This window comes from Podarcis vaucheri (assembly GCF_965113315.1).
Source record: "Podarcis vaucheri genome assembly, chromosome: 7".
Taxonomy (NCBI): Eukaryota; Metazoa; Chordata; class Lepidosauria; order Squamata; family Lacertidae; genus Podarcis; species Podarcis vaucheri.
The window spans coordinates 24,803,183-24,828,734 of record NC_138765.1 but is presented as its reverse complement, the minus strand read 5'-3'; the positions used below and the strand labels follow the sequence as shown (position 1 = coordinate 24,828,734).

At 45.7% G+C, this 25,552-nt stretch overlaps 2 protein-coding genes and 1 long non-coding RNA gene across 12 annotated transcripts in view; 1 reads left to right on the top strand and 2 right to left on the bottom strand.

Moving 5' to 3' along the window:
• Positions 1-6,639: 6,639 nt before the first annotated feature.
• On the bottom strand, positions 6,640-10,363 carry LOC309535958 (uncharacterized protein). 2 transcript variants are annotated; one of them, XM_082229479.1, is made up of 3 exons: positions 9,567-10,363; positions 8,299-9,368; positions 6,640-8,267 (listed from the first exon to the last, which is right to left on the bottom strand). In XM_082229479.1, exon 3 carries the CDS (start codon positions 7,760-7,762, stop codon positions 6,851-6,853), a length of 912 nt encoding a protein of 303 aa, XP_082085605.1. In that variant the 5' UTR covers positions 7,763-8,267; positions 8,299-9,368; positions 9,567-10,363; the 3' UTR covers positions 6,640-6,850. The 2 variants fall into 2 exon arrangements, with proteins under 2 accessions (XP_082085605.1, XP_082085604.1); XM_082229478.1 differs by having other exon boundaries at positions 8,299-10,346.
• A 69-nt stretch (positions 10,364-10,432) lies between these two features.
• On the top strand, positions 10,433-20,542 carry LOC309535959. 3 transcript variants are annotated; one of them, XR_014221452.1, is made up of 3 exons: positions 10,433-10,514; positions 11,114-11,213; positions 20,147-20,542. It is a non-coding gene; the product is annotated as an uncharacterized lncRNA (long non-coding RNA). The 3 variants fall into 3 exon arrangements; XR_014221453.1 differs by lacking the exon at positions 20,147-20,542 and adding an exon at positions 18,435-18,816; XR_014221454.1 differs by lacking the exon at positions 20,147-20,542 and adding an exon at positions 18,187-18,274.
• PUM1 (pumilio RNA binding family member 1) overlaps positions 20,273-25,552 on the bottom strand; it is a 49,356-nt gene continuing 44,076 nt past the window's right edge. For all 7 annotated transcript variants that reach the window (XM_082229471.1, XM_082229474.1, XM_082229475.1 and 4 more), the window contains exons 20-22: positions 24,713-24,834; positions 23,686-23,878; positions 20,273-22,059 (exon numbers count right to left, since the gene is read on the bottom strand). In XM_082229471.1, the coding sequence (XP_082085597.1) occupies positions 21,928-22,059; positions 23,686-23,878; positions 24,713-24,834 (447 nt within the window). In that variant the 3' untranslated portion in view covers positions 20,273-21,927. The remainder of the gene's footprint in view (positions 22,060-23,685; positions 23,879-24,712; positions 24,835-25,552) is intronic.

Here is a 25,552-nt window from a genome sequence, read left to right as displayed (position 1 = left end):
CTAGGAACCTGCTGTCTTGATTTTGTCAAAGGCATATATACATATAAAGCAATATATGGACATTTGTGTCACGAGCCTGTCCAAGTCCTTTAAGAGCACTGCAACATCCCTGATAAGAAAGTACAGAAGAGAGGACCTGTAATACTATCTCCTTGCAGAATTGTCTGCAGTGGCTAGTAGTCTCTCTCTCTCTCTCTCTCTCTCTCTCTCTCTCTCTCTCTCTCTCACACACACACACACACACACACACACACACACATGTTTAAATTTGTTTTACTTACAAACTGTTCAAAGGTCTTGTTCATGTGCTTTTCCATACAGCATTCAGAAATGTAAAGTAAAACTTGGCTTAGTTACATTGCTGAAAGTTCCTAGATTATTGGTATAGGAACTCAAGAGTGGCTTGTGAAAGCCACACAGTCTGAACTTGGAGCAACACTCTCTTTCCCCTGCCCCCATAACATTTTATTAATTTTCCAACAATAACAAAAATAAAATAAAACAAAACAATAAAAAAATCAAAGCAAAACAGTTTGACTTCCCCCTATTCCCCTGCTTGGTTCCATTGTATATCAATGTAGTACATGCCCATTGTGAAATTTTAACCATTTGAATTACTTATTGTCCATTCATAATAAAATTACAAGTAATCTTAAAACCCTGCTAATGTATTAACTGTGTACATTGCTTCTGTATGTATGCAATAAAGCCCTTCCATTCTTCCTTAAATTTGTTGTCATCTCTTCCTCTTAATTTCATTGTCAATTTTGCCATTTCAGCATATTCCGTTAATATAACTTGCCAATCTTCTTTAGCTGGGACACTTTCTTCTTTCCAATGTTGTGCTTATAATGTTCATGCGGCTGTAGTTGGCTACATAAACAAATTCTTGGTGAATCCACTCCTGTAATGCCTAGCAGAAAAGCTTCTGGTTTCTTAACAAAGGTTATTTTAAACATCTTCTTCATTTCATTATAACTCATTTCCCAATATGCTTAACAATTTTAAGAAGGGTTTTAAGAAGAATTTTTCATATGTGGTGAGGCTAGTGTCTCTCTCTGTGTGTCCTACCTGCAAATGTTGGAGACTGAAACTGGGACCTTTTGCAAGCAAAGTATGAACTCTACCACTAAACTTCAGGGATTGCTTTGGGGGAAGATTTTTGTTACCTCTGGAGACTTGATGCTGCAGATGGTATCCAAGAGGTCTGCAGTGAAGGAGACCACCAGGATTCTAGAGACTATCAGTATCCACCAATGCCCTCCTCTCTTGGGAGGGCACCAGGGATACTGCTGATGCTTTGCTTTGGTCACATTATTTATGAGTCTTGTTGCATTCAAAATTCTACTACATGTTCCAAGGCACTTAATAAAATGATAAACTGCTGGTCTTATAAAAATCTAATGTATGGGGCATGATGAACAAGACAACACAGGGCTCAGGTATGTTCATATTTTCAAAGGACCAAATGGAATGTTCACAGATGGAATTGGCTGTAGGAGAAAAGAACCCCACAGAACCTGGTCCCAGCAAAGTTCATGGAGAAGGTCCAGTTGTCTCTTCCTCCTATTCTGGCAACTTCCAGAATGGCCACTCATTCTTGGAAGGAGGACCCCAATGGCAGTTAATCCCAGACAGGCTCATGAAGAGGGGTTGGGTTTCTGTTCAATCGGAACCAGACAGGTGCCTGGAGAGGGTTGAAGTTTCTCCCCTTCTCTTTCTGACCGCTGTCAGGTGCAGTGGCCGCTGATGGAGTCTTCTCTGATCGGGAAGAGCTTGGCTTATGGAGAATGTCTGCCTGTTTCTCCATCCCCTTCTGATAATTGTCAGGTGGAATGATCACTAGTGGACTCTGCCATAAGGGAGTGACTCCCAATGGTATCTCCTCCCAGACAGTCTCATGAAGTGGGCCTAGGTGTGTCTTTCCTCCCTTTTGGCAGGTGCTAGGGGCAACGGCCACTGATCGAGTATGTTCTGGGATGGAGTGATGCAATGGCTGTTGGGGCAAGGTGGGTTTATGGAGAGGGTCCAGCCGTCTCTCCTCCTTGTAACTGCCTTGTGGAATGGCCGCTAATGGAACTTGCTCTAGGAAAGAGGACCCTTCATCTGTTTGCTCCCAGACAGGTTCGTGGAGAGGACCCGGATACTTCCTCTTCACCTTCTGACAGCTTCCATGTTCAACAGCCACTGATGGAGACTGAGCTGTGAATGAAGAACCCAATGCCTGTTTGTCCAAGGCAGACTTATGCAGCGGGTCTGGCAACTTATCACTCCCTGTCTGATGATTGCACGGTGTAATGGATTCTGGAGATGAATAGCCCAATGGTGGTTGCTCCCAAACAGGTTCGTGGAGAGGGCCTGGGTATCTCCCGCTTCCTTTCTGGTGGCTTCCATGTGCAGTGGCAACTGATGGAGTTTGTGCTCTGTAGGAGGACCTCAATGGCAATTCCACTGGTGGAATTTTCTGTATAGGGCAGGAGTCCAATGGTTGTTGCTCCCAGACAGACTCATGGAGGGGACCCACCTGTCTGTCCATCCCCTTCTGACCTCTGCGTGGAGGAATGACCACTGTTGGGATCCAGTCTGGCTCAAAGGAGTCCTGAGTTGGATGCTCCTGGACAGCCTCATGGAGAAGACCTATCTCTTGTCTCATCCCCCTTGGATAGCCATGAGGAGGAACAATAACTGATGGCACATTTTCCAGTGGGGAAGAGCCCAGTGACGGTTGTTTCCAGACAGGTTCATGGAGAGGGCCAGGCTCCTTGTTCATCCCCTTCCAGCCACTGTGATGGGGAGCTGTCACCAAGGATGGTGTCTCTTCTGGGAGGGAGGCACCAAGCCAGGTTCTCAAAGAGGAACTGTCTGTCCCTCCCTCCCTTTTGACAGCAGCACTGTGGAATGGCCACTGGTGGAGTATGCGCTGGTATTTATTGTGATTCTCTGTGCAAAGCTTGCAACAACTGCCAACATTGTGATGTCATTTGAGTGTGAAGGATTTGGGCATTAGTAGTGTCTGGTGGCATTGGTCATTGCTGCATGAGGAGACATGTTGTCATGGGAGATGGAGGGCTGCCTTTTGATATGATGTGCCATGTAAGATGAAGAGGAACCACATGGCTTACAAGGGGAATTATTGGCTAGCAGTTGGCCATTATGATCATCGCCATGACCATTTCCCCAAGCCTAGGCCATTGGTGGTGGTAGCTGTGGTCAAGTCCAGCTGTGGGCTTGAAGTATCTTCTGGTGGACATCCTCCTTCTGTGGATCAAGAAAGGCCTATTTGGCTGAGCTGGCAGGGCCCTGAGCGGCTGGGTCTAGCCACCCTTCGACTTTCCCACAATTCCTTGCTCAGGGGCATTGGGAAGCATTAAAATGTCATTGCTGCTTAGAGTCCTAAGCTATAGGGGGGGATGCAAACGGGTGTGGCAGATGTTTGTAGTGGGCCTGCCAGGTTGTTCAGGCCTAGCTGTGATAAATATTGCTTTATGTAGGGTTGCATAATGTTGTGGTTAAGTGGCTGAGGGGTTTTTGTGTCCCATGATAACTGACACCACTCCATGTGGCATTTTTGTTTCTCTGTGTAATACAAAAGCATAAATTGGAACTAAACAAACCATGTATCCTCTAATTTGATGGTTGATACACTGGTATACTTTAACCTACTGCTGCTTCAAGGAATGCATATGACCAAAAGTAATGGACCTTCTGTGTTCACAGTGTGTGATTTATGCACAGTATTGCATAGAACTATGAAGCCACTCCTCCTACTGAAGGATTCATATGACAGCTGACTTCTTCACTCCATCCTGGCCCGAAATTTGGTCTCAATCCATTACAAGCTCCCATGCCTGATCCTACTCCTCCTGAGTAGGATTGTAGGAAGAGAGTCCTTGAACTGGGTACTACACCACCAACTCTGGGCTCCTGGTTGCCTTCTCCTGCCTCCTATGGATACCTGGGGCCAATGCTGAGGGATCCAGAACCAAAGCATGGATCTTGAAGCAGGGTAGAGAGCCACTTATGCCTCCTACTTTTGAGGGTATTCTCATTGGTGGCCGCTAACACTGGTTGTTTCCTTGGAGAACTTCTTTGGGTTGAGGTCCAGCTGGGTCATGGCATACTCTTTAATGGAATATGGACAAAAGTCAAAGATCTCCTTCTCTAAATGCCTAACCCAAGGAAGGTGTAGCCAGTAGCCATGTGAGAAGGGGCCTTTTCAGTGGTAGACCCTCATCTGTGGAGTGCTCCCCACAGGGAAACATGCCTCAAAACATCATTATCGGTTTTCAAGCTATGGTCTTATTACTTACTCAAGCCTTTTGTAACCAAGCTAACCTCTACGGTGGTGCTCATATTTTAATGAGGTGGGCAGGACTTCTTATGTTTCTAGTTGAGCATTTTAGGCATTTTATGTTATACTGTTTTCTTCTTCAGCTTTTCTTGTTTTTAACTATTGGATTTTATCTCGTCAAGTCACTTTAGGACTTTCATTTGGGACTAACGAGTGTAATAAACAGTCATACTAAAGAAGGACAGAGAGACTATAGAGAAGATGACAAAGTCTGTCAAAAAATCTATTAATGAGAATCATGCCCTGGGTGATTCCCAAATATAGGAAGCTGCCTTATAGCACATCTGACCACTAATCCATCCATCTACACTTGACTGGCAACAGTTCTCTGGGGTCTGAGACATGGGTGTTTCCCAGTGTGATCTGGAGATGCTAGGGACTGAACCTGGGATATTTGCCTGCAAATCAAAGCACCAAGCAACAGATATTGTTTAGGGAGAAACATTAGTTGCCTCTGGGGACTTGGCACCACCACATATGGAATCCCAGTGCAACATACCTCATTGAAGGAGACCATCAAGATGCTGGAAACCTTACAAATGACCCTTCAATACACACCTCCGTTATATCTCAAGGGCATCCTGATCAAATTTGCAGATGACACCAAACTGGGAGGGGTGGCTAACACCCCAGAGGACAGGATCACACTTCAAAACGACCTTGACAGATTAGAGAATTGGGCAAAAACAAACAAGATGAATTTTAACAGGGAGAAATGTAAAGTATTGCACTTGGGCAAAAAAAATGAGAGGCACAAATACAAGATGGGTGACACCTGGCTTGAGAGCAGTACATGTGAAAAGGATCTAGGAGTCTTGGTTGACCACAAACTTGACATGAGCCAACAGTGTGACGCGGCAGCTAAAAAAGCCAATGCAATTCTGGGCTGCATCAATAGGAGTATAGCATCTAGATCAAGGGAAGTAATAGTGCCACTGTATTCTGCTCTGGTCAGACCACACCTGGAGTACTGTGTCCAGTTCTGGGCACCACAATTCAAGAGGGACACTGACAAACTGGAACGTGTCCAGAGGAGGGCAACCAAAATGGTCAAAGGCCTGGAAACGATGCCTTATGAGGAACGGCTAAGGGAGCTGGGCATGTTTAGCCTGCAGAAGAGGAGGTTAAGGGGTGATATGATAGCCATGTTCAAATATATAAAAGGATGTCACATAGAGGAGGGAGAAAGGTTGTTTTCTGCTGCTCCAGAGAAGCGGACACGGAGCAATGGATCCAAACTACAAGAAAGAAGATTCCACCTAAACATTAGGAAGAACTTCCTGACAGTAAGAGCTGTTCGACAGTGGAATTTGCTGCCAAGGAGTGTGGTGGAGTCTCCTACTTTGGAGGTCTTTAAGCAGAGGCTTGACAACCATATGTCAGGAGTGCTCTGATGGAGTTTCCTGCTTGGCAGGGGGTTGGACTCGATGGCCCTTGTGGTCTCTTCCAACTCTATGATTCTATGATTCTATGATTCTATGATTCTATGTGTCAGGGACTGTGCTGAGGAGGGCTACAATGAGGAGGAATGGTGGGTGCCGCCACCTCCTACGCCTGGCCCTGAATCTCCCCAGGAGCAGGAGAACAGTATAGATTTAGAACAGTGGTTTGCAGAGGAGCATAGTTCAGAAGGGAAAGCTGGGAAATACTGGATGAGGAACAGCTAGGAGAAGAAACAGTGGAAGAGAGAGGGTTAACAGATTCACATTCTCTGGACAGCATCCCCCTTCCCCCCCTGCCCACCTTCTAGGAGAGCTGAGAAAGTTACTAAACAGAAAGCGCAGCGATTACAAGCTCAGGTTACCAGATGTAGGAGCGACGTGGATTGAGAGGAATGGGGGGGGGGAGTGTAGCCTTAATTGAAATCACCACCATTCTTAGAGGAAGACATTCATTATCCCTTGCTGTAATTATTAATTCTAACTGGTAAGAAGACCCAGTTCACTTTGTTCTGCTTATCTACTGCCAAGGGGGAAAGAAACCGATTCCTTGGAGCCTGACATTATGTCTTAAGAGGACACTGGTGATGCTACTTACGGTTCATTCAGATATTATTCCTTGTTTTCAAATTACGTACTATTCCTGCTCTTAAAATTTTGCTACGTGTTGTACAGCAGTTAGCCTGACGGTTCATCTCCTAAACTGCTGGAGCAAGATTGATAGAACAATTGTGCTTTTTTTTTTAAGAAAAAAGAAATAAAATACTAAAACAAAGCAACAAAAAGCCTCCAATGGAATGCTTTGCAATCTGATAAATGTGGTGTAGAAAGAAGGAACAGTGGAGACAATAGGTAGCAAGCATATGCCATGCTCAGGTATGTTCATTAAAAAAAAAAAAGACCAGATAGAATGGCCACTGATGGAACTAGTTCAAGGAGGAGACTTCAGTTACTGGTCCCAGCTAGACTGATGAAGAAGGTCTTGTTTTCTCTCCCTTCACTTTGGGCCAAGGCCCACCTGTGGAGCTACATTGAGGAAGGAGAAGGAGACCCATAGCAGTTAGTCCCAGGCAGGTTCATGGATCGGGCCCGTCTCTCTGTTCAGCCGAAACCAAGCAGGAGCCTGGAGGGGGTGTGGGTGTCCCTCCTTCTCTTGTTGGTAGCTGACAGGTGCAGGGGCCACCAATGGTGTCTGATCTAGTTGGAAGGAGCTTGGTGCATGGGGAAGGTCCTCCTGCTTCTCCATTCCTTCCTGGTAGCTGTCAGGTGGAATGGTCTCGACTGCAGTCTGCAGGAAGTGGGTGCTTCCTCCTGGTACTTCCTCCCAGACACTCTCATGAAGTAGACTTAGCTGTGGCACTTTTGCCTTCTGGCTGGTGCCAGGAGCAATGGCCACTGACTGAGCACGCTCTGGTGGGGAGGAACACAATGGCTGTTGGCCCAAGGTGGTCTTCTGTAAAGGATCCATTTGTCTCTTCCGCAAACCACCTGGGGGAATGGCCGCTAATACAGTCTGAGCACTGCAGGCTGGAATGGACCCTGAAGGTGGCTTCTTCCAGGCATGTTCACGTGGAGGGCCTGGGTATCTCTCGTTCCCCTGCTGATTGCCTCCATCTGATGGTGGATGTGCTGTGAAGGAAGAACCCAGTGACTGCTGGTCCAAGCAGGATTCATGGAGAGGGGCAGGCAGGGGGCAGGCTGGATTCAGTGGTTGCTCTGAGGCAGGTTCATGGAGAGAAACCTTTTGGTGACCTTCAGGTGCAGTGACAACTGAAGGCGTCTGCTCCCTAAACGAGGAGCTCAATGGCTGTTGGTCCAAGATAGACTCGTGGAAAGGGTCCAGCTCTTCTGCCCTTCCATTTTGGCTACTGGGTGGTGGAATAACCACCGGTGAAATTAGTTCTGTGCGGGAGGAACCCAGTGGTGGTTGTTCCCGGACGGGTTCCTGAAGAGGGCTTAGCTCCTTGTTCATCCCCTTCTGACAGCTGCTGTGGGGAGCTGTCACCAATTATGGTGTCTCTTCTGGGAGGAAGGAGCCTAATGACAGACCAAGCCAGGCTCTTGAAGAGGAACTGTCTGTCTTTCCTTCCCTTTTGCAAATGGCTCTGAGGAACAGCCCCTAGTGGAGTCTGTTCTGGGATTTATTGCGATTCTCTATGCAGGCTTTACAACAACTGTCAACACTGTGATGTCGTGTGAGTGTGGCTGATGAGTGGGAAGGGCCCTGGGCATCAGTAGTTTTTGTTGACATTGGTCATTGTTGCATGAGGAGGTGTGTTGTCATAGGGGATGGTTTTGATGCACCATGTAAGATGGCAGATTGCCTTTGAATTTCCCACAATTCCTTAGAGTGACACTTGAGGGGCATTGTGGGAAACCAGATGCTGACTAGATCCAGATGCCTAGTGCTGCTCAGTTTGCCAGGACAGAAGAAATGGGGGGGCAGGGCAGGTGCACATAGGCACATAGGAAGCTGCCTACTGAATCAGAAGGCACATAGGAAGCTGCCTACTGAATCAGAGCATTTGGTCCATTTACCCTCAGTGTTCTCTACATGGACTGGCAACAGCTCTTCATGTCTAGCACTTGGCAGGCTAGGATAGGTTAAAATCTAATAAGCATGACACAAAAAGAAGGCACAATGGAAGAAAGTACGAAACAAGCAACTGCAAGGCTCAGGTATGTTCATTGTTTTTAAAGGCACCAGATGGAATAGGCATTGATGGAGCTGGTTCTAGGAGCAAGCAGTCCCACAGGTTCTGGTTCCAGCCAGGTTTGTGGAGAAGTTCTAGGTTCTCTCCCTTCCATTCCGTTGGCTCGCAGCTGAAATGCTCACTCGTGGAGTCCATTCTAGAAAAGAGAATCCCAATGTTACTCCCAGAGAGGTTCATGGAGAGGTCCCCAATGTCCACCCTCTACCTCCTGACCTTTACCAGGTATGACACCCACAGATGAAGCCCGTTCTAGGCAGGAGGAGCCCAGAGGCAGCCGACACCAGGGAGGCTCATGGAGTGGGCCCAGGTGACACCTGCAGTGTGGAATGGTCCCTGGTGAAGTCTGCTCTGGTTGCGAGGAGCCAGGTCCATTGACATAGTCAGGCAGTCTCACCACCCATGGTGATAATCGTCAAATTCAATGGGCTCTGGTGGAGTCTGAAGTAGGAAGGAGGAGCCCAGTGGCGGCTGGTCCCAGAGCGGCTCATGAAGTGGGCCCAGCTGCCTCTCCCTCCACTTCTGGCGGCTGCCATGTGCAATAGCCACTGAAGGAACCAGATCTTTCTGAGAGGAGTCAGCTGCGTATGGCGGGTCCTGCAGTCTCCCATTCCACTTGTGAGAGCTGCCAAAGTCAATGGGTTCTGGCGGAGTCTGCAGTAGGAGGGAAGAGCCCAGTGACGGTTGGTCCCAAAGAGGTTCGTGAAGTGGCCCTAATGCTCTTTCCTTCCCCTTCTGACAGCTGCCAGATACAGAAGCAATTGATGGAGTCTGTCCTGGTTGTGAGGAGCCTGGTGCATAGAGGTGGCTGTACTGTGTCCGTTTCCAGTTGTGAGAGCTGCCAAAGTCAATGGGCACTGCTGGAGCCTGCAGGAAGAGGGAAGAACCCAAGGATGGTTGAGTCCAGATGGGCTCGTGGAGAGGGCCCAGAGGTGTATCCACCCACTTCCGACACCTGCGTGGTGGAATGACCACAGGTGGAACTGGTTGTGTTCCAGAGGAGTCCATTGGTGCTTGGTTCCATACAGGCTCATGGATAAGACCTGGATCTTTCTCCACACCCACCTGATAACTATGAGGTGGAACTATCAGTGATCGAAGCCGTTCTATGCAGTAACCCAATGCCGGTTGCTTCCACACAGACTCATGGATTGGGCCTGGCTCCCTGTCCATCCCGTTCTGGCATTTGCCATAGGGATTGGCTGTTGGTGGTGTCTTTTCTGGAACAGGTGAGCCTGGTGATGGTGACGTCCCCTTAGGCTGATGCAGAGGCCCTGGCTCTCTGTTTCTTCCATTCTGATAGCTGCCATAGGGAATGATTATTGGTGGTGTCTGTCGTGGGATGGGTGAGCTCAAAGATGGCGACTTCGCCTCAGGCTTATAACTTTCATAGACAGTAGCCATCGACGGTGCCCGTTTTGGGAACGAGGAGCCCAGCAATAATTCTTCCTAGCCAAGCTCACAAAGAGCACCTGCCTGACTCCCTCTCCATTCTGACAGCTGTGTGGTGAAGCAGCCCCTGTTGGAGTCTTCCTTGGGATATACTTTGGTTCCCTATGCACAACTTGCAACAACTGCCAACCTCATGATGTTACATGAGTGTGGTGGATGAGTTTGAAGGAGTAGGGCATCAGTAGTTGACATTGGTCATTGTTGCATGAGGAGATGTGTTGTCATAGGAGATGGAGGGCTGTCGGGTTGTCCTTTGTTATGATGCAACGTGTATGATGAGCAGGAACCACAGGGCTTGCCAGAGTAGTTCTTGAGCTACTGAAGGTGGGCCTGGGTGGTCTCACTGTTCCACCTGGCTTGCTTGTGTTTATGAACTGTGGCAACTATTGCTTCAGGTGAGGTTGCTGAGACTTATTTGTGACGTCATGTGGCATTTGGTCTGGTGGAGCTCTTCTTCCCATACTAGCCTCCCATACAGGCTGTTGAACATCAGCCTGAAGGAGGGAAAGGCAGAGTGACTCCACCTGCAGCTGATAAGCCTTCCAGGACTCAGAGGAGGAGGTGCTGGTGAGAACCAGTTGGCTTCAGCCTTCCTAAGCAGAGCTTCCAGCAGCAGTCAGGTGCTGGAAACAATGCTTGTAGTTCCTGGATCTACTTTGTTGCTTCCTGCTTGTCTTGACCCCATGATCATCCGCTTCCCTGACCCCTGGACCATCTGACCACCTGGATTGCTGTTCACCCGACCCAAGGGCTGGTCCTGTCTTTGAGTGCTGACTCTGCCTCCAGGCAAGTAGACCTCAGAGACTCTTCCAGTTGGGTGGCCTCCCACTCCACTGAGCTCTGCACGTTGTTGCTCAGCAATGGGACTTTGGCACCTAGACTTTGAGCTAAACAGTGGAGGCCCTTCTCAGTGGATGCCGCTTGCTCTGTGGGGAAGCAAGATTGGGCTTTCTCCATAGTGGCTCCCCAGCTGTGGTGCTCCCTCACCCTGACGGCATGGAAAGGTAACTCTTTGAGGAGCTTCTGCCACCAGCTCAGGGCATTTCTCCTCACCTGGCCTAATGGTGAATTTAGTTAGCCTGTTCTGGATCAGGGAACTGTGCCTTTGCTGTAGTATCTGAGTCTACTTTACTGAACTTAAGTGTGGTATTATTCTCCAGAGTTCTCAGCGCGTCCTCAGCCCCCTCTTAGCCAGAGGACAAAGCCTAGAACTCCTCTTGGTCTCTGCTGTTGGATCAAAGAGCCTTAGCCTGCTATAAGGTAAGACTGAGGACAACATGCATCTTCCCACACCTTCTTGCAACACATTAATCCTTCTCGCACTCTTCCCTGGTGTCGAGTTGCAGCTCGGCATCCAAAGAAAAATCAGTCTCACACCATGATAGGTTCCGAAATATGGCTGCTCATAGGGCTAATGCAGCACAGCTTTTATTGTGTGAAATCAGAAAGATACAAAATACAAGCAAGCAATTTGTTCTAAGCCAGAAGATAAGGACCTTCGCACTAGCATCAGGCCATGCTACGTTAGCCAATCATATAGGACAGCACGAGCTGTTCACGCGCTGTTCATGCTCCAAGGATGCTTCTAGCTATGAAATCACCCTGCAACAATAAGAACTTTGCTCATGCTCTCATGTACAAGCAATCATTTTCCCACATGTCCCCTTTTCTTGTTTATATTATTAGAGGAAAAGAGGGACCATTAGTCCAAATCGTACACTTCATTGCCTAAGCGTCTACACTTTGCAACGTAAATTCCTCTTGTAACCCCTGTGGTGGGCCGTGGTCGGTACCACCATGCAGTGCATTGGGAAATCAAAGAGGGTATGCATTGAATGCAACAACACACCATAATGAAGCCAGCAATACATGCAATTACAATCAATAATATTTTTCTTAACCATAATCCATTAGGTAACCATCAGGGCTGCTACCCAGTCCCAGCTCACATAGGACCACGCTACCAGCGTTCACGTTATACAGGTTCCATTTTCAAACTGCAATGTGCAGCCCTACGTCTTCTATGTCAGGCCGGCGAAGATCCGTCTGAGTTTCCGCCTCTAGCACACCAGCTTAATACCCTAGCCTTGCTCCACCTCCTGCGCCTCTCCTTAACGTCTCTGGGTCCTTCTGCCTGGGGTTTCCCCCTGCTCTCCCCCCTTGCTCTGACCGCTGGCGCTCCCTTCTGGGAATCCCCGGACTCACTGGACAGGCTCGGGGATCTCGGGTCGTCATCCCCACTCATCCCTCCTTCGTATTCCTCCCCCTCGCTCTCTGTTTCCTCCCTTCTCTGCGTCTCTGCTCCTGAACCCCTGACAGCAACCAAGAAAATAAGTAATCCCATGGATCAAAACCTTCAGGTGGATTCAAAGGATTATGGGCTATCATTTGTTCCATATGATCAATAGTAGCAGAGATATTGGTCGATTGATCAGTTATATACATACAGCAATGAGAATGAATTAAGGCACAAATTTCACCTTTAGAAGCAAAGATTACATTTAAAGCATAATGATGTTGAAGAACTACATTTCTTATTTCTGATATTTCTTTGTTAATAGCTTTTTTAAAATCATTTTTCTCAGCAGCTAAAAGGCACTAGCCAAGCATATTCCGCTTGCTGTAACTAAAAGGATTGCAACAAGGTCGAAAACAGAGCCCATTGTCTCCACAGGCCTTGCTAAAGAACCATATTGCAACTTTCTGTCCGGGAACCATGCCAAAGCACAAAAATGAAACAAACTGGAACACACTGAAATTCCCTCACCCCCTCCCTTGCCAAGAGTCCACAATAGTGCCAAGACAGCCCTCTGTACATGTTCAGGGGAACACATCATAGGGCAGGACTCCTGAGGGAGGAGGAAAAAAAATATCTGGGGGGTAAAATCCAAGTGATGTCAATAAGGATGAGAATGGTAAATTAGTCCAATGGCTGTTTCTGAGCAACCTGTGTGATATTTCGTGGCTCAATTATTGGCATGTAAAAACCACAATCCAGAAGAAGTCACACAACCATTTCTGCAGATACAGGAGCCCATTTGCTGTAAATAAGTCTGATGTATTGCTCCTTGTACTGCTGAGTCAGAAGTCCAAGCCCAATGAAACGTGATGACACAGATGGGATGGTTGCTATTAGGAGGCAGCAAAACTGTAATGATGTTTGGTGGTTGAAGTGGCTTCCCAGGGAAAAGGGGGGCCAATGCAGTAGGGGTGAAGATGGCCTTTCAGCGTGCCAGGAAACACTGGAACAGCTGTGGAAGAGCCTCTTCCATTGCAGAGGTGATTGTGATCTTGTCCGCTGGATCCTTATGTCCTTTAAGGGCAGAAAATAGTGGAGACAAAGTAGAGGTGGGCAGGTCCAAATAACTCTTTATCCAATTCAGCTGTCCAAGGATTTGTTGTAAATCCACCAGTCTAAGATAACCAGGAAACTGTAGTTGAGGTGTAACTGGAATGGCTGCAGATGCTGTCAGCTTGTGTCCCAGGTACGTAATAGGTAAAGTCCGCTGGATTTTTTCCTTAGCCACTGTCAATCCAACAGGTTGTAGCCTTTGCAGGATTTTGGGACACGGCGGAGGACAAGGCCGTGGCTAGCAGGCTGTGGCTAGCAGTGCCCACTGACTGGCAGGCTTTAAGCATATCAGCAATGGCTATATTTGATGTTGCCATTAGAAGGCGCAGCTCTTGCGTGCAGTGCTCATTTGCATTATCAAACACAAGCTGGCGTACAATCGGTTCTTGTGCTGCCAGGTCCTGAACTTGCCACTTGAAGGTATTATACAAGCGATCAACAAATTGTCCATAGAGCTTTGCAGGGCCTTGTCTAACGCTCCCCCATCGGCCACCGCGCTCAGTTTTGTCATCAGGGACAGAAGCTAAAGCCTCCTGAGCAGCAGCCGTAGTGGCCTCCCAATATTGAGGATCGAGAGTTAGCTGTTGGGCAACAGTAAGAAAATTGCCTCCTCCCGTTAACCCATCGAGGACATCAGCTTGGGTTAACATGACGGGGGCTGGGGGTGCAGGAGCAATCACAGGAAAGAGATTTGGAGTATCAGCATCAAAAGGCAGCAACGGAGCGGTGGCACAGAGAGATCTTTGAAGAGGAATTGTAGGAGCGGTGCCAAATGCCTTGGGCGGAGGAGGTAGAAGAGCGGGGGGTGCTGCAGAATTTGAAGAATGCAGGGGAGTGACAGGAGGAGCCGAAGGGAAAATGTCCGGCGGTTTAGGAGGTAGGTTTGAGGCAGGCAAAGCAGGAGCGGGGAGGGCGGGCGAAGAAGTTGTGGCAGCAGCCAGAAGAATGTTTGAAGGAGTTAAGCACGACATAGCTTTGTAGACGTTACTCCAGGCATGCAAAACCTTGACATCAATCTGAGGATGATTTTGAAAGAAGTGTCCAATTTTTTTCCAATCGTCTAACTCCCAATTTCCGTCCTGGGGGAACCAGGGGCAGTGAGTGTCCAGGGCTTTTATAAGGGACTTAAGGTCAGCTTTCCGAACAGCAAGGTTGTTACTGGCCAAAAGGAATTTAAGGTCTTTATAAAAAATTTTCTGTGGTGCAGAGAGAGACTTTCCCATGATTGCAAGAGTTGCAAAAAGAGCAGGGAGCACTTACCGGAGGGATCCTTAGGAGGATGAGGGAGGCGCCTTTTTTGCCCTGTCTGGGCGGAAGTAAGTGCTGATAGGTCCGTAACGTAGTCCAGAATCACATTCACACGGGAGCTCTCACCAGGGATCCACTACGTGGATGAACGACGCGTCTGCAGCCCTTGCCAGGCGAGGTGAGGCTGAACGTTGTTTAACAGCATGAAATCCAAAAGAAATCACACGGGAGCACTCACCAGGGATCCACTACGTGGATGAACGACGTGTTGGTGAGTGCTGAATAATGAAAAACAACGTGAAGTCCGAAGGCAGTCACACGGGGCACCAATTGTCGAGTTGCAGCTCGGCATCCAAAGAAAAATCAGTCTCACACCATGATAGGTTCCGAAATATGGCTGCTCATAGGGCTAATGCAGCACAGCTTTTATTGTGTGAAATCAGAAAGATACAAAATACAAGCAAGCAATTTGTTCTAAGCCAGAAGATAAGGACCTTCGCACTAGCATCAGGCCATGCTACGTTAGCCAATCATATAGGACAGCACGAGCTGTTCACGCGCTGTTCATGCTCCAAGGATGCTTCTAGCTATGAAATCACCCTGCAACAATAAGAACTTTGCTCATGCTCTCATGTACAAGCAATCATTTTCCCACACCCTGGAGACGTGTTTCTGCTTCTTTTCTCCCACCTTCTCCGCGGCGTATGAAGCAGAAGCAACCCCTCCCGTGCATCTACGCTGCTAACCAAGGGTTGGGTAGGCTTTTCTCAGCCGTAGGGCCATGTTCCCTACTGGGTAACCTTTGGAGGCGAGGGCCAGAGGCAAAAGTAAGCAAAGCAAGGAATGTGGGTTTCATCTTTCTATGCACCTCTCTGTGTGCCATGACGTTCATCCAGACAAGCAAGTAGACATTCTCCTGCCAGGCACAAACAATCTAGAAAAGTGCAAAGCAGGACTGTTGTGGGGTGTGGCCTGTGGTGAGTTTGGGGGGGCTAGATAGAAAGGCCTGAGCTTCCCTCTCCCTAGTTAAGGCTACTTTCCAACACCTGGGATAAAGTCCAAACAGCTGTTGGAGGGGGGAGAGCAAAACTCTTTCAATATCTCTTCCAGCCTCATCACAGTCTGGTTGTTTATTATTATTATTATTATTACTACTACTACTACTACTACTACTACTACTACCTGTGCTGGTTGGTACCTTATTTTGCTGGTGCTGGTTGCACCTTATTTTGATGGATAGCAATATGGATTGTCATGCAAACAACTTTGCAAGCATGTATGGTAAAGAGTGGTGCACTGAAATTAGAATTAAATGAATAGATAGCAACCAGCACACCATTCCATGAGACATATTGGGCCAGTCTGCAACGCATCAGCAAGATCTAGAAGAGAATACCGCCGCTTTCCCTTCCGGTACCCAGCCATCTTAAGCCTCATTTGGATACTCAGTTTCACCCCCACAATTAGGATTGTGTGAAGGGGAGCAAAGATGAATTGTGATTTTATTAATCTCCTTCCAAGCTATCTCCAGGCAATTTACATAATAACAGAAATACGTTTAAAACAAAACCAAAGACCAACCAAAGTGGACACTTGTGGCAAAGGCCCATTTATCGAACTGGGAAAATCTGTCAGAACAAAAATGTCTTCAGGTGTTTCCAGTAGGGGTGAAAATGGGCTTTAGTTTACCCCAGTCAAAGACACAGTTTGGCACCCCCCACACACACACATGCATTTGCTTACACACACATGCACACACAGACTGGAAGCCTCAATGGTGCCACTCTGAAGGCTTCACCTGGGGCAGAAAGCCCAGCTAGCCCCCACCCGCACCCCATAGCTTCCGTTTCCGGAAAGTGCAGGTGGTGCCTCACTAAATGAGATGCCTCACTAAATGCCCTGCTCTGAGTTAGACGCACTTGCTAGCCTCTTTATTGCACCCCTGTGCCCAGTCTACCATTTATTTATTTTTTGAGGGTGGATATCCACACTTAGGAGCCTGCTGTACTCATGCAAATTCCTTGTGCCATTTAGCACCCTGCAAGATTGCAAAGCAGGCTCCCCTGTTCAGACCTTGCCCCCACCATGTGTGGCAGGGGTGGGCGGTCCATTGAGGCCCAGAGTGCATGGACCTGCCTGCCTGCCTTCTTACTTATATCCAGTTTGGGGCATAGAGTTGATTGTCAGCTTCCTCCTCCTCTTCCTCCTCCTCTTCCTCATTGCCAATGTTTCCCTTGGAGAACTCAGCAGAGAGGAGGGTGGGGGCACGACCTGAATTAGTTGTTCTGCCTGCCATTGGCTCTGGCTCCACCTACAGTTTGGCATCACTGCCAGTCCCAGTGAGCACAACCTGCCACCACTGCTGGTTGGAGGGCAAGGCACCACTGCTGCAAGGGCAACCCAGCACTCCTGCTTTGCACTACTATTGCAATCGCAGGCGTAACACTTCAACTGGGCGTGTGTCCCTTCAACACCTGACACCTGCATTTCCTCGCTTGTTTCCTCACTCCCACCTTCTGCATTGTGTCTGTCAGACGGTGAGCCTGCAGTCAAAGGACCACCTTATCTTTTCATCACAGCATAGCCCCTAGAACAGATTGCCATTTCCTGCGGCTGACAAATTGGGCTCTGGTCTTTGCAAGCTCATTCCACAATGCATATATTGAAGGGTTATAGAGCATCTGCTTTGAATGCACAAGCTCCCAGGCTCAGCTCCTGTCATCTCCAAGTCAGGCTGGGAGATATCCTTTCCCAAAACCCAGGAAAGCCCCTTAGCGCTCATCCAGACTTCCTTTTGCACTGCGCTTTCCAGGGAAGGTCCATGCTTTAAAGCTCTGTATCCTTTCTTCGTCCCACCGCTTTCCTCGGAAAACCCACATCTTACTGCTGAATCAGAGAAAATATCAGTCAGCAGACAACCTGGTTGACATTTGCTCCAATTCAGCGGTTCAAGCGACTGTGTTCCTTTACAATTCTTTCTTGCCTTTGCGGCAGTTAGCAGCATGAGCTAGGTAACACAGCACCCCCATGTGGTCTAAGCCATATGCTGATACAGAGGGGGATAATACGAGAATATAGCTGATAATTTAAGACTATGATCATTTAAGGATATACGCAAAACTAATTTTTATCATTTTTACTTTTAAAAATGGAGTCATCTTTTCCTACAATAAAAATGGTGATTATTTTCAAGAGATATTTAGCATCAGGACAGCAGAAGCAAACTGTTTTTATTCCTGAGGTCTTGATGATTTGTGTGCATTACAGTGCATATGTTTAGGGTATTTTTATTTATTTTTTTGAAAAAAAATCAGGATTAGCAAACTTTGTCTTTTGTTCTGGCGTACTGGGAATGAAGGAGCAGTTTTAAAGCATGAAACTGGGGGGCAGAGAGAAAAGTGTTTCACAAATGAAGTAACAAACATCACTACCTAAAGCTCCCCCCACCAGCAGCTTTGGGGCTTCTTTTGGGTGTGAAGCTATTAGATGTTTTGTTTTTAACTTATCTGTTGGTGTGCTTTATGCTCACTTAAATTCTGATGCCTGTTAAACGGTTAATTGCTTATTTTTTCAGTGTTATGTTGTTGTGATATTATGCTTCTTAATGTATTCTTATTGTACTTCTGTACTTAGACTGGGTTTTTCAAGGGCTGCTTTGAGCAGAGACGGCTACATCTGGGGACAATACAATATATACCGTAAATAAACTGGTTAGAAAGACCATTGTGTCCATGGTCCAAAATTATTACTGATAATATAGGGAAATAGCTGTGTTGAAGAAGGCAAAAGTACCTTGAATGAAAAGTACCTTCAGGTCCATGAATGAATGAAATGCTTTCATTGGTTTAAGACTAATCTTAGTGATGGTTTCTTTTTTAAAGGGAATTTGTTACTGGTGGTCTAATCACTCTGGATTTCATTGCCAGCTGGGCTCTAGAAGACTTGTCATTCAGAAATGTGTGTGTGTACACACCAACAAAAACCCACAGAGGAAGAGATGCACTTTTTAATGAAATGGGTGAATTGAAAACTATTTTGTACTTTGGTCTAGCAGGGTGTATTACCGCCTAGTATCCGCTGCGCTAGTACTACTCCAGAAAAGCAGATCAGGTTCTGCTGAATATACGTTAATGCCAAGCTTTTGCATGATATTGAAGGGTGCTGTTGAATTCCTTGTTAGCTCTGACAAGTTGTAGCAAGAGGGAAACTTTCCAAACTTGATGAAAAATTAGTGAACCATTCGTTCAATAGTACTGCGGTAAATCAATTTATTTTGGGACCAAATTCAAGGTGCTCATATTACTGTTTAAAGCCCAGAATTGTTCAGGCTCCTTCCCTAGACACCCTCAGGTATTAAGCCCCCACTCTGCATATCTTTTTTCCCCACCACCCTCAGCAGCTCAGGGGTGGGGTGGTCCAGGGTCCAAACCTGAGACCTAGGGGTGGCACCTTATTTCTATGATTGCAAATTGCTTTTAGCTGTTTCCAACATTTTTACTTGCGGTATCCCCACCTTAGATTGAATTAGCAGTGTGCCCAAATTGCTGCTCTGGGCTCTTCACATTTTGCAAAGCTACTTCAAAAATGCTGATGAGCCACAAAGAAAGGAATCTTAATGTTGCCCGCTTTCAAGAACTAGTCAGGAGCTATGCTGCTCTTGGTAGCAAGTTTGAATTCTCCCACGTTGGAGAGCTCTGGGTGGGAAGATGCTTCTTGCCCGAGAAGACAAGATTGGTTTCCACACCAGTTTTCTGATAAGTGGGTACAAACTCCAAATGAGAGCTGGTTTCTTCTTTACCCAGAGTAGACCTCACTGCAAACTAACAGGCTGTGCACAATGGAGAACATCAGGCAGCATCACAACACCAAGACAACCTCACATTCCACATTCTTTTCCTTTTTTGCTCTAGGGCCTATAATCTACACAGAAGCGAGAGAGCTCAGGAACAGCAAGCCACCTTGCTCTTCTCCAGAAGGCAGAGCCAAGAAAGTAGAATATTTCTCCCCTTCAGGAAGGACTTAAATAGTCCCTGCCTTCTTCCTGAAGAGCAGTTAACCCTTTGCCTTCTGCTCCACTATCCCCCTAACCAAAAAACCACAACTCTGCCTGGTCATAATGTGACTTCATCATGTAATTCAGGCATAGGCAAACTCAGCCCTCTAGCTGTTTTGGGACTACAACTCCCATCATCTCTAGCTAACAGGACCAGTGGTCAGGGATGATGGGAATTTTAGTCCCAAAACAGCTGAAGGGCTGAGTTTGGGGATGCCTGATGTAATGAATGCTATTGGCATGTATTTTTCTCTTTCCATTCGTCTCGTATCATCTCTCCGACTCTATGCTATAAGCCAGAGCTTTCCAAACTGAGTGCTGCGACACGTTAGTGTGTCACATGAATGCTCCTCCCTGAGCTGGAAAGGGGTTTAGTTTAACCTCCGGTTTGCTAGTAAAACTGAATTACCATGTCATGAAATGATGCATGTCTAATAAGTTTGTCACCAACATGAAAAGTTTGGAAAGCTCTGCTGTGAGCCCTTGAGTATTTTGACAAAAGACAGTATGTAACCGCAATTAATAAATATTCCATTACAGAAACTACTCAGATCTTAACAGTTCCCTCAAATGACACTTTTCAAGTCAGAAAGAAAGACAGACAAACAGTAAGAATATTTTTGACCTGGTGCACTATATTGAAAATATTCAAATGAAACACAAACCCAGATTCCAAAGTTCTGTATTTTTCAAAATAAAGATCACACATTGTTTAGAGACAATCTACACAAGAGTTACAAAAAATAGTTGCCCAGGCATAAGCATACACAGGTTTGTTAATTATACACATATGGTTACAAGTGTGCTTGCAAAAAGGTTCATTGGAAATATACACAAGGCTCTGTAAATGTACACCGTGTAGTGTTACAATTCTATATTCAAACAAGGAAAATTGACAGTATGTTACATTCACTTACAAGTAGACAAAATGCAAAATACAGTTTATCTTCTGTACAAAAAGGCAAAGTGATTCACACTTTACAAGGTGAAAGGGGAACTCTGATTGTAAAGGAATACTGGGGGGGGGGTTGTACTTTTCTGCACTTTTTTACTGCCACAAAATAAGTAAAACATTACTTTTTCTTTTTAAAGAGTCAAATAAACACTATTTTTGAACTGAATCATTTGTGTAGAACATTTAGAAAGGATTGCTACTCTCTTGACTAGGTGACAAATAAAAAACCAAGCATTTCTTTTAAACATTAACCAGGCTGTATAAAGAGAACATTTCCTTCAAAAGAAAAAAAAATTTACTTCTGGTTGAAATTACAATTTACAATATACAACACTATATGCTACGACCATAAAAGGGGTGAATATACACTGAAATGCACAGGGTTTGCTAATTTATTTTCTTACCAAAAATGGGTTTATGTTGATTCAAACTTCTCCACATTTACATTACAGAGGTTTACAAATGTACAATTGTACAATCAAAAGTATGTTCCACTACTAGGGTACATTATAGATACAGATTAGACATCAAAACAAGAAAATACTACAAATTTTTATATATGCAAAGTCTACACCAAGTATACACTATATATTTATAGAAGCAAGACCAAAGTTGAGTTGGATTTTTTTTTCTCTACATGCTAAATAATAATAAAAAAATTGCCTCCGTGTTAACAGAAGAAACAGGAGTAGGCAGTAACTACACACCCATTGTCTACGTTTAAAAACTTCCTTGGTGTGTGTTCTCTCCCGATATTTACTGCTAAGCTTAATTCTTTAGCACGTTAATACTAAGAAAAAGGAATTTTAAAAGTCTCTGAAACTTAAAAACTTATCTTAATCGAAGCTTTAGCAAATTGATTTTTTTTTAATTTATAAACTGTTAAATGCAGATTTGTGCAATTTAACTAAAACTTTATACTTCTCTTTTGAGTTTTGACTAAAAGAGAACAGAACAGGCATTTTCCAAAAAAAGAGCTCTGTCTTTAAGGTAGAGGAGTTAAAAATGGGCATTTCATTTAAATTCAGATTAGCCACCCTGAAAGTTTCCATATTTGAAATAGTTACATCAGTGAACAAAAAAAATGTGGCTTTCCATGTACATCTGTTGCCTATGTACAAGAATTCTATACACCACTGAAACAGCAGGGCAATTAAGTATTTAAAAAAATAATTAGTACATGTTATGCAGAATAAAATTAAAGAAATTTACAAAGGGTCTTTTTGCCTTTTTTCTTTTCTTTTTCTTGTAGTTCTCACGTCTATGTTGAGCAACCATGAATATTTTCAAAGCATATATTGGAATACAAGCGGTTGCTGGCTGTAAATTCCAGGTGGTCACTGGCTCTCTTCTGTAGCTCATTGTTTCAGATGATACCATTTGGTGGTCCACAAATGGGCCCGAGGTCAACCCCGTTTTTCATGTAGTACTTCTCCAGCTTGGCCAAGATGTGTTTTCCATAGGTGTACTTGCGGAGAGTGGCAATGTGGGGCCGGATCTAGAGGGTGACAAGAGGGTTACAGGAGTTTAGGAACAACCCATGCAAATGATGCTCATGAATCCTGAGTAATATACAGAGGACCACTCCTGTAACCAAAGCTATAGGTCGTGATGAGCCCTACACATTATTCTAAAACGGAGAAAAGTTTGCAAACCAAATTCCTACAGGGTGGATTGCAGACTGAATTGGGGCACAACGCCTCTGAAGAAAAACAAGAGGTAATTTGCTGGGGATCCTTTGTTTCTATTGTGCATTCTAAATAAATCTGCAACAAAACCCTTGTTTTCTTCTGCACCAAATGTGTACTACGGCTACTACGTTTCCTGAACCTAGTTCATTCTCAAGTGCTATGTAAATGTTTCAAGTGCTCATTAAAGTCAATTAATATGCCTGGGGTTGCATAAACACACTTGTGACACTTTAAAGACCAACTGATTTATTGCCACGTAAGTTTTCAAGGTCCAGAACCCATTTCATCAGATCCACAAAAGGCTTCTGTCGCAATAAACCAGTGCTGCAAGGTGACTTCTGTGTGTATTCACTGTAAAAGACTATCCCTCTGGAATTAAAAACAACAACAACAAATCTTGTGACATGTTAGACAGCAGCAAATGTATTATGGGCTAGAGTCCATTTCATCAGATGCAAGTGTAATAAAAAAACGCACTTATACTACTGTTGTTATTTATTGCTAATTTCCCCACTAGTTACTGCTACTGACAACCTACTAAGTGTGATTTAGAGGAAAAAATAACTGAGGAAAAACTAGTTTGCCAATGTTCATCACTCAGAATAAGACCATCTTTCCATGCACCTGTATGAGCTGTCTCCTCCAGAGCTGCCCTGTGTTGCTCTAAGTACCTGTAGAGGCTTTGCCCTTGTGGCTCTTTCCGACAATGTATTATTTGAATTAACACACAAGCAACACCCGGCCCCTTGAGAGTTGCAGTGCTTTTGAATTAAATAGCTTTCCCCCCACCCTCCGTATGACAATGCACAAGCAGAATGATGCAAAATAAGCAAAGGTGTGGAAATTTGCTTGCCTTGTATTAATTTATGTAGAGTTCAGGACTCGAGACACCTTGTTAAAGGTGTATGTAAAATCTACGAAGAAGACAGAATGCTAGCGAGAGAGAGAGAGCAGTGACAACTTTTATTTCCCTGGGACAAGGGAGTGGAGTCCTCCAGGCCTCTTGGCTGGTCTCTCTAGGGCAGGGGTCTGCAACCCGTGGCTCCGGAGCCGCATGTGGCTCTTTTACACCTTTGCCGCGGCTCCGGGGCGGATACTAGCGAGGGGAGGAGGCGCATTGTGCGCCCCGACACTCCCCACTGTGGCAGGCGCTGTACTGGCTGTGACGTCGCATGGGGGCGGTGCATGCGTTAGTCACGCACCGTCCCAACATCACCTTCCCGCCCGCTGTCAGATCGGAGGGCAGCGGCGTGCATGCTTTAAATGTCGCAATGGTTTTGCGGCTCCCAGTTGTTGTTTTTTCTTCGGAAACGGGTCCAAGTGGCTCCTTTTGTCTTAAAGGTTGCAGACCCCTGCTCTAGGACTTTCTTCACCTCCCCTGCTCTCTCCCAGCTTTGCTCAGTTCACTGCAACTGGCCAGGCCAGGCCCTTACCTTGTGCATGACAATCTTCCTCTGAGCCGGCTCTGCCACATCAATCATTTTCTGTACCACATAGTTGGCGTACTGATCTTTCATCATGGTGTATAAGGCACTGTGAGGGCCATCGTTCATACTACACACCTCGTCAATCAGCATGGCACGCTCAGTGCGGGAGGCGTGCGTAACACACTTCTCCACAACGTTGCTGCAGCAAGGCAAAAGGGCCACAGGTTATCCGCAATACCCAAGCACAACACCCAAAAAACACAACCACATGCTTCCTAAAGCAGAGAGGAGTTTTATACTGGATCAACAGTATATATTTTAACATTTGAATGGTGACACTAGCATCTCCACTGCTGTATGAGAATGCAGAATGGGTAAATAATAGAAATGGCCAAGGCTGACTTTAGTCTTTAGGATGCCTGAAGCTGGATGCAGACGTCGTTTCTCGTCTCCCTACCGCTCATCAAAATGCATCTGCCGGTAGCATTTGCTAATGTTGGCTCACTGACATTAGAAGCAGGGGTAGCGAAGACTTGATGCATCCACAAAAGGTCTGGAAACAAAATGTGTATATACATCCTAGAGCAACTGCTTTATGCCACAGCACATGTGCACACCTGGCACCTTCAACCAGGAAAGGAGGGAAGGAATCACGATGCACAAATCTGTTCCTCATAGCTCCAAGCCATTTTGGTGATACCATCTGAACTAAGCCAGTAAGAACTTCAACCAGTACCACACATAAGCTTTATATTTGAGAGGTTCTTTTTATTTTATCTCACTCACACACTCCAATGAAAGCTTGCACCATGGCTAACAATGGCCACTATTTAACAGCTATGGTAAACAACTGGAAATTAAGTCTCCTATTCTGCTCACATCACACTAAAAAATCCTGTTCTAGTTTCTGTCGTAATTCTTGTTTTTGTAATGGTACACTAAGCTGGATTCTCCCCACACCCTCTGGTGTAATCTAGAGTTGTGTGTGTTTGTGCGTGTTTAGAAAAAACACACCACAAGGAACACACATTACCTGGCAAACTTATGCTGACTCAGGACCAGCACATTGCCTCTAATTTCGGCCACGATCTTGCTTTTATCTTCAGGTCGCCCATGTTCAAGTACATGTTGGATGACATAGTTCCCATACTGATCCTGTTGGGCAGACAAGCAGGAGAACATCAGCTCTAATAGAACCTCGTGTATCAGAAATCCTTAGAACTCGCATTTTTTCTTTCTTTCTCTGTGATATTTGCACTCTGCCTTCCCACCATAAGGAGCCGCCTTCAAGGTGGCTTACAAACACAGCAAATGACAATAAAACCTCGAAAACTTTTTTAAAAAATAAAATAATAAAACTTCAACACACAAGAAAGAATTAGGAATAACAGAGTGCTCTGTAAAACTCACCAAAGGCCCAGGTAAATAATACCGTCTTAATTTGGTGCCTAAAAGATAGAAGAGGAGGTGCCGCAAATATTTCTGGAGAGGGCAGCCTACAAATGGGGCACCATCACTTAACAGGCTCTGTCCCGTGCCACCTCCCACTGCCTAACCCCTCTAGGCAGAGGCAAATGGAGTACAGCCTCTTTCAGAAGATGAGCTTCAGGAATAGAAAGGTTTACATGCAAGAACGGTTCGTTGGATAACCTTGTCCCAGCCTGTTTTTAGAGCTTAAAACCAGTACTCTGAATTGAAACTGGGATCAGACTGGGAGCCAGTGAAGACCTTTAAACACTGGTAAGATGGTATGAATACAGTGGAACACAGTTAACAACTTGGTGCTGCATTCTGGAACAACAAAAGTTCTTAACGCTCTTCAAAAACACCTAAGGACATAGCCAAATCCAGTATTAATAACCCACAATGAAAA

What these genes read in the sequence shown, in the direction of transcription:
- LOC309535958 (XM_082229479.1), bottom strand. Translation starts at nt 7,762, where the DNA reads ATGAACAAGGAGCTAAGCCCTCTTCAGGAACCCGTCCGGGAACAACCA.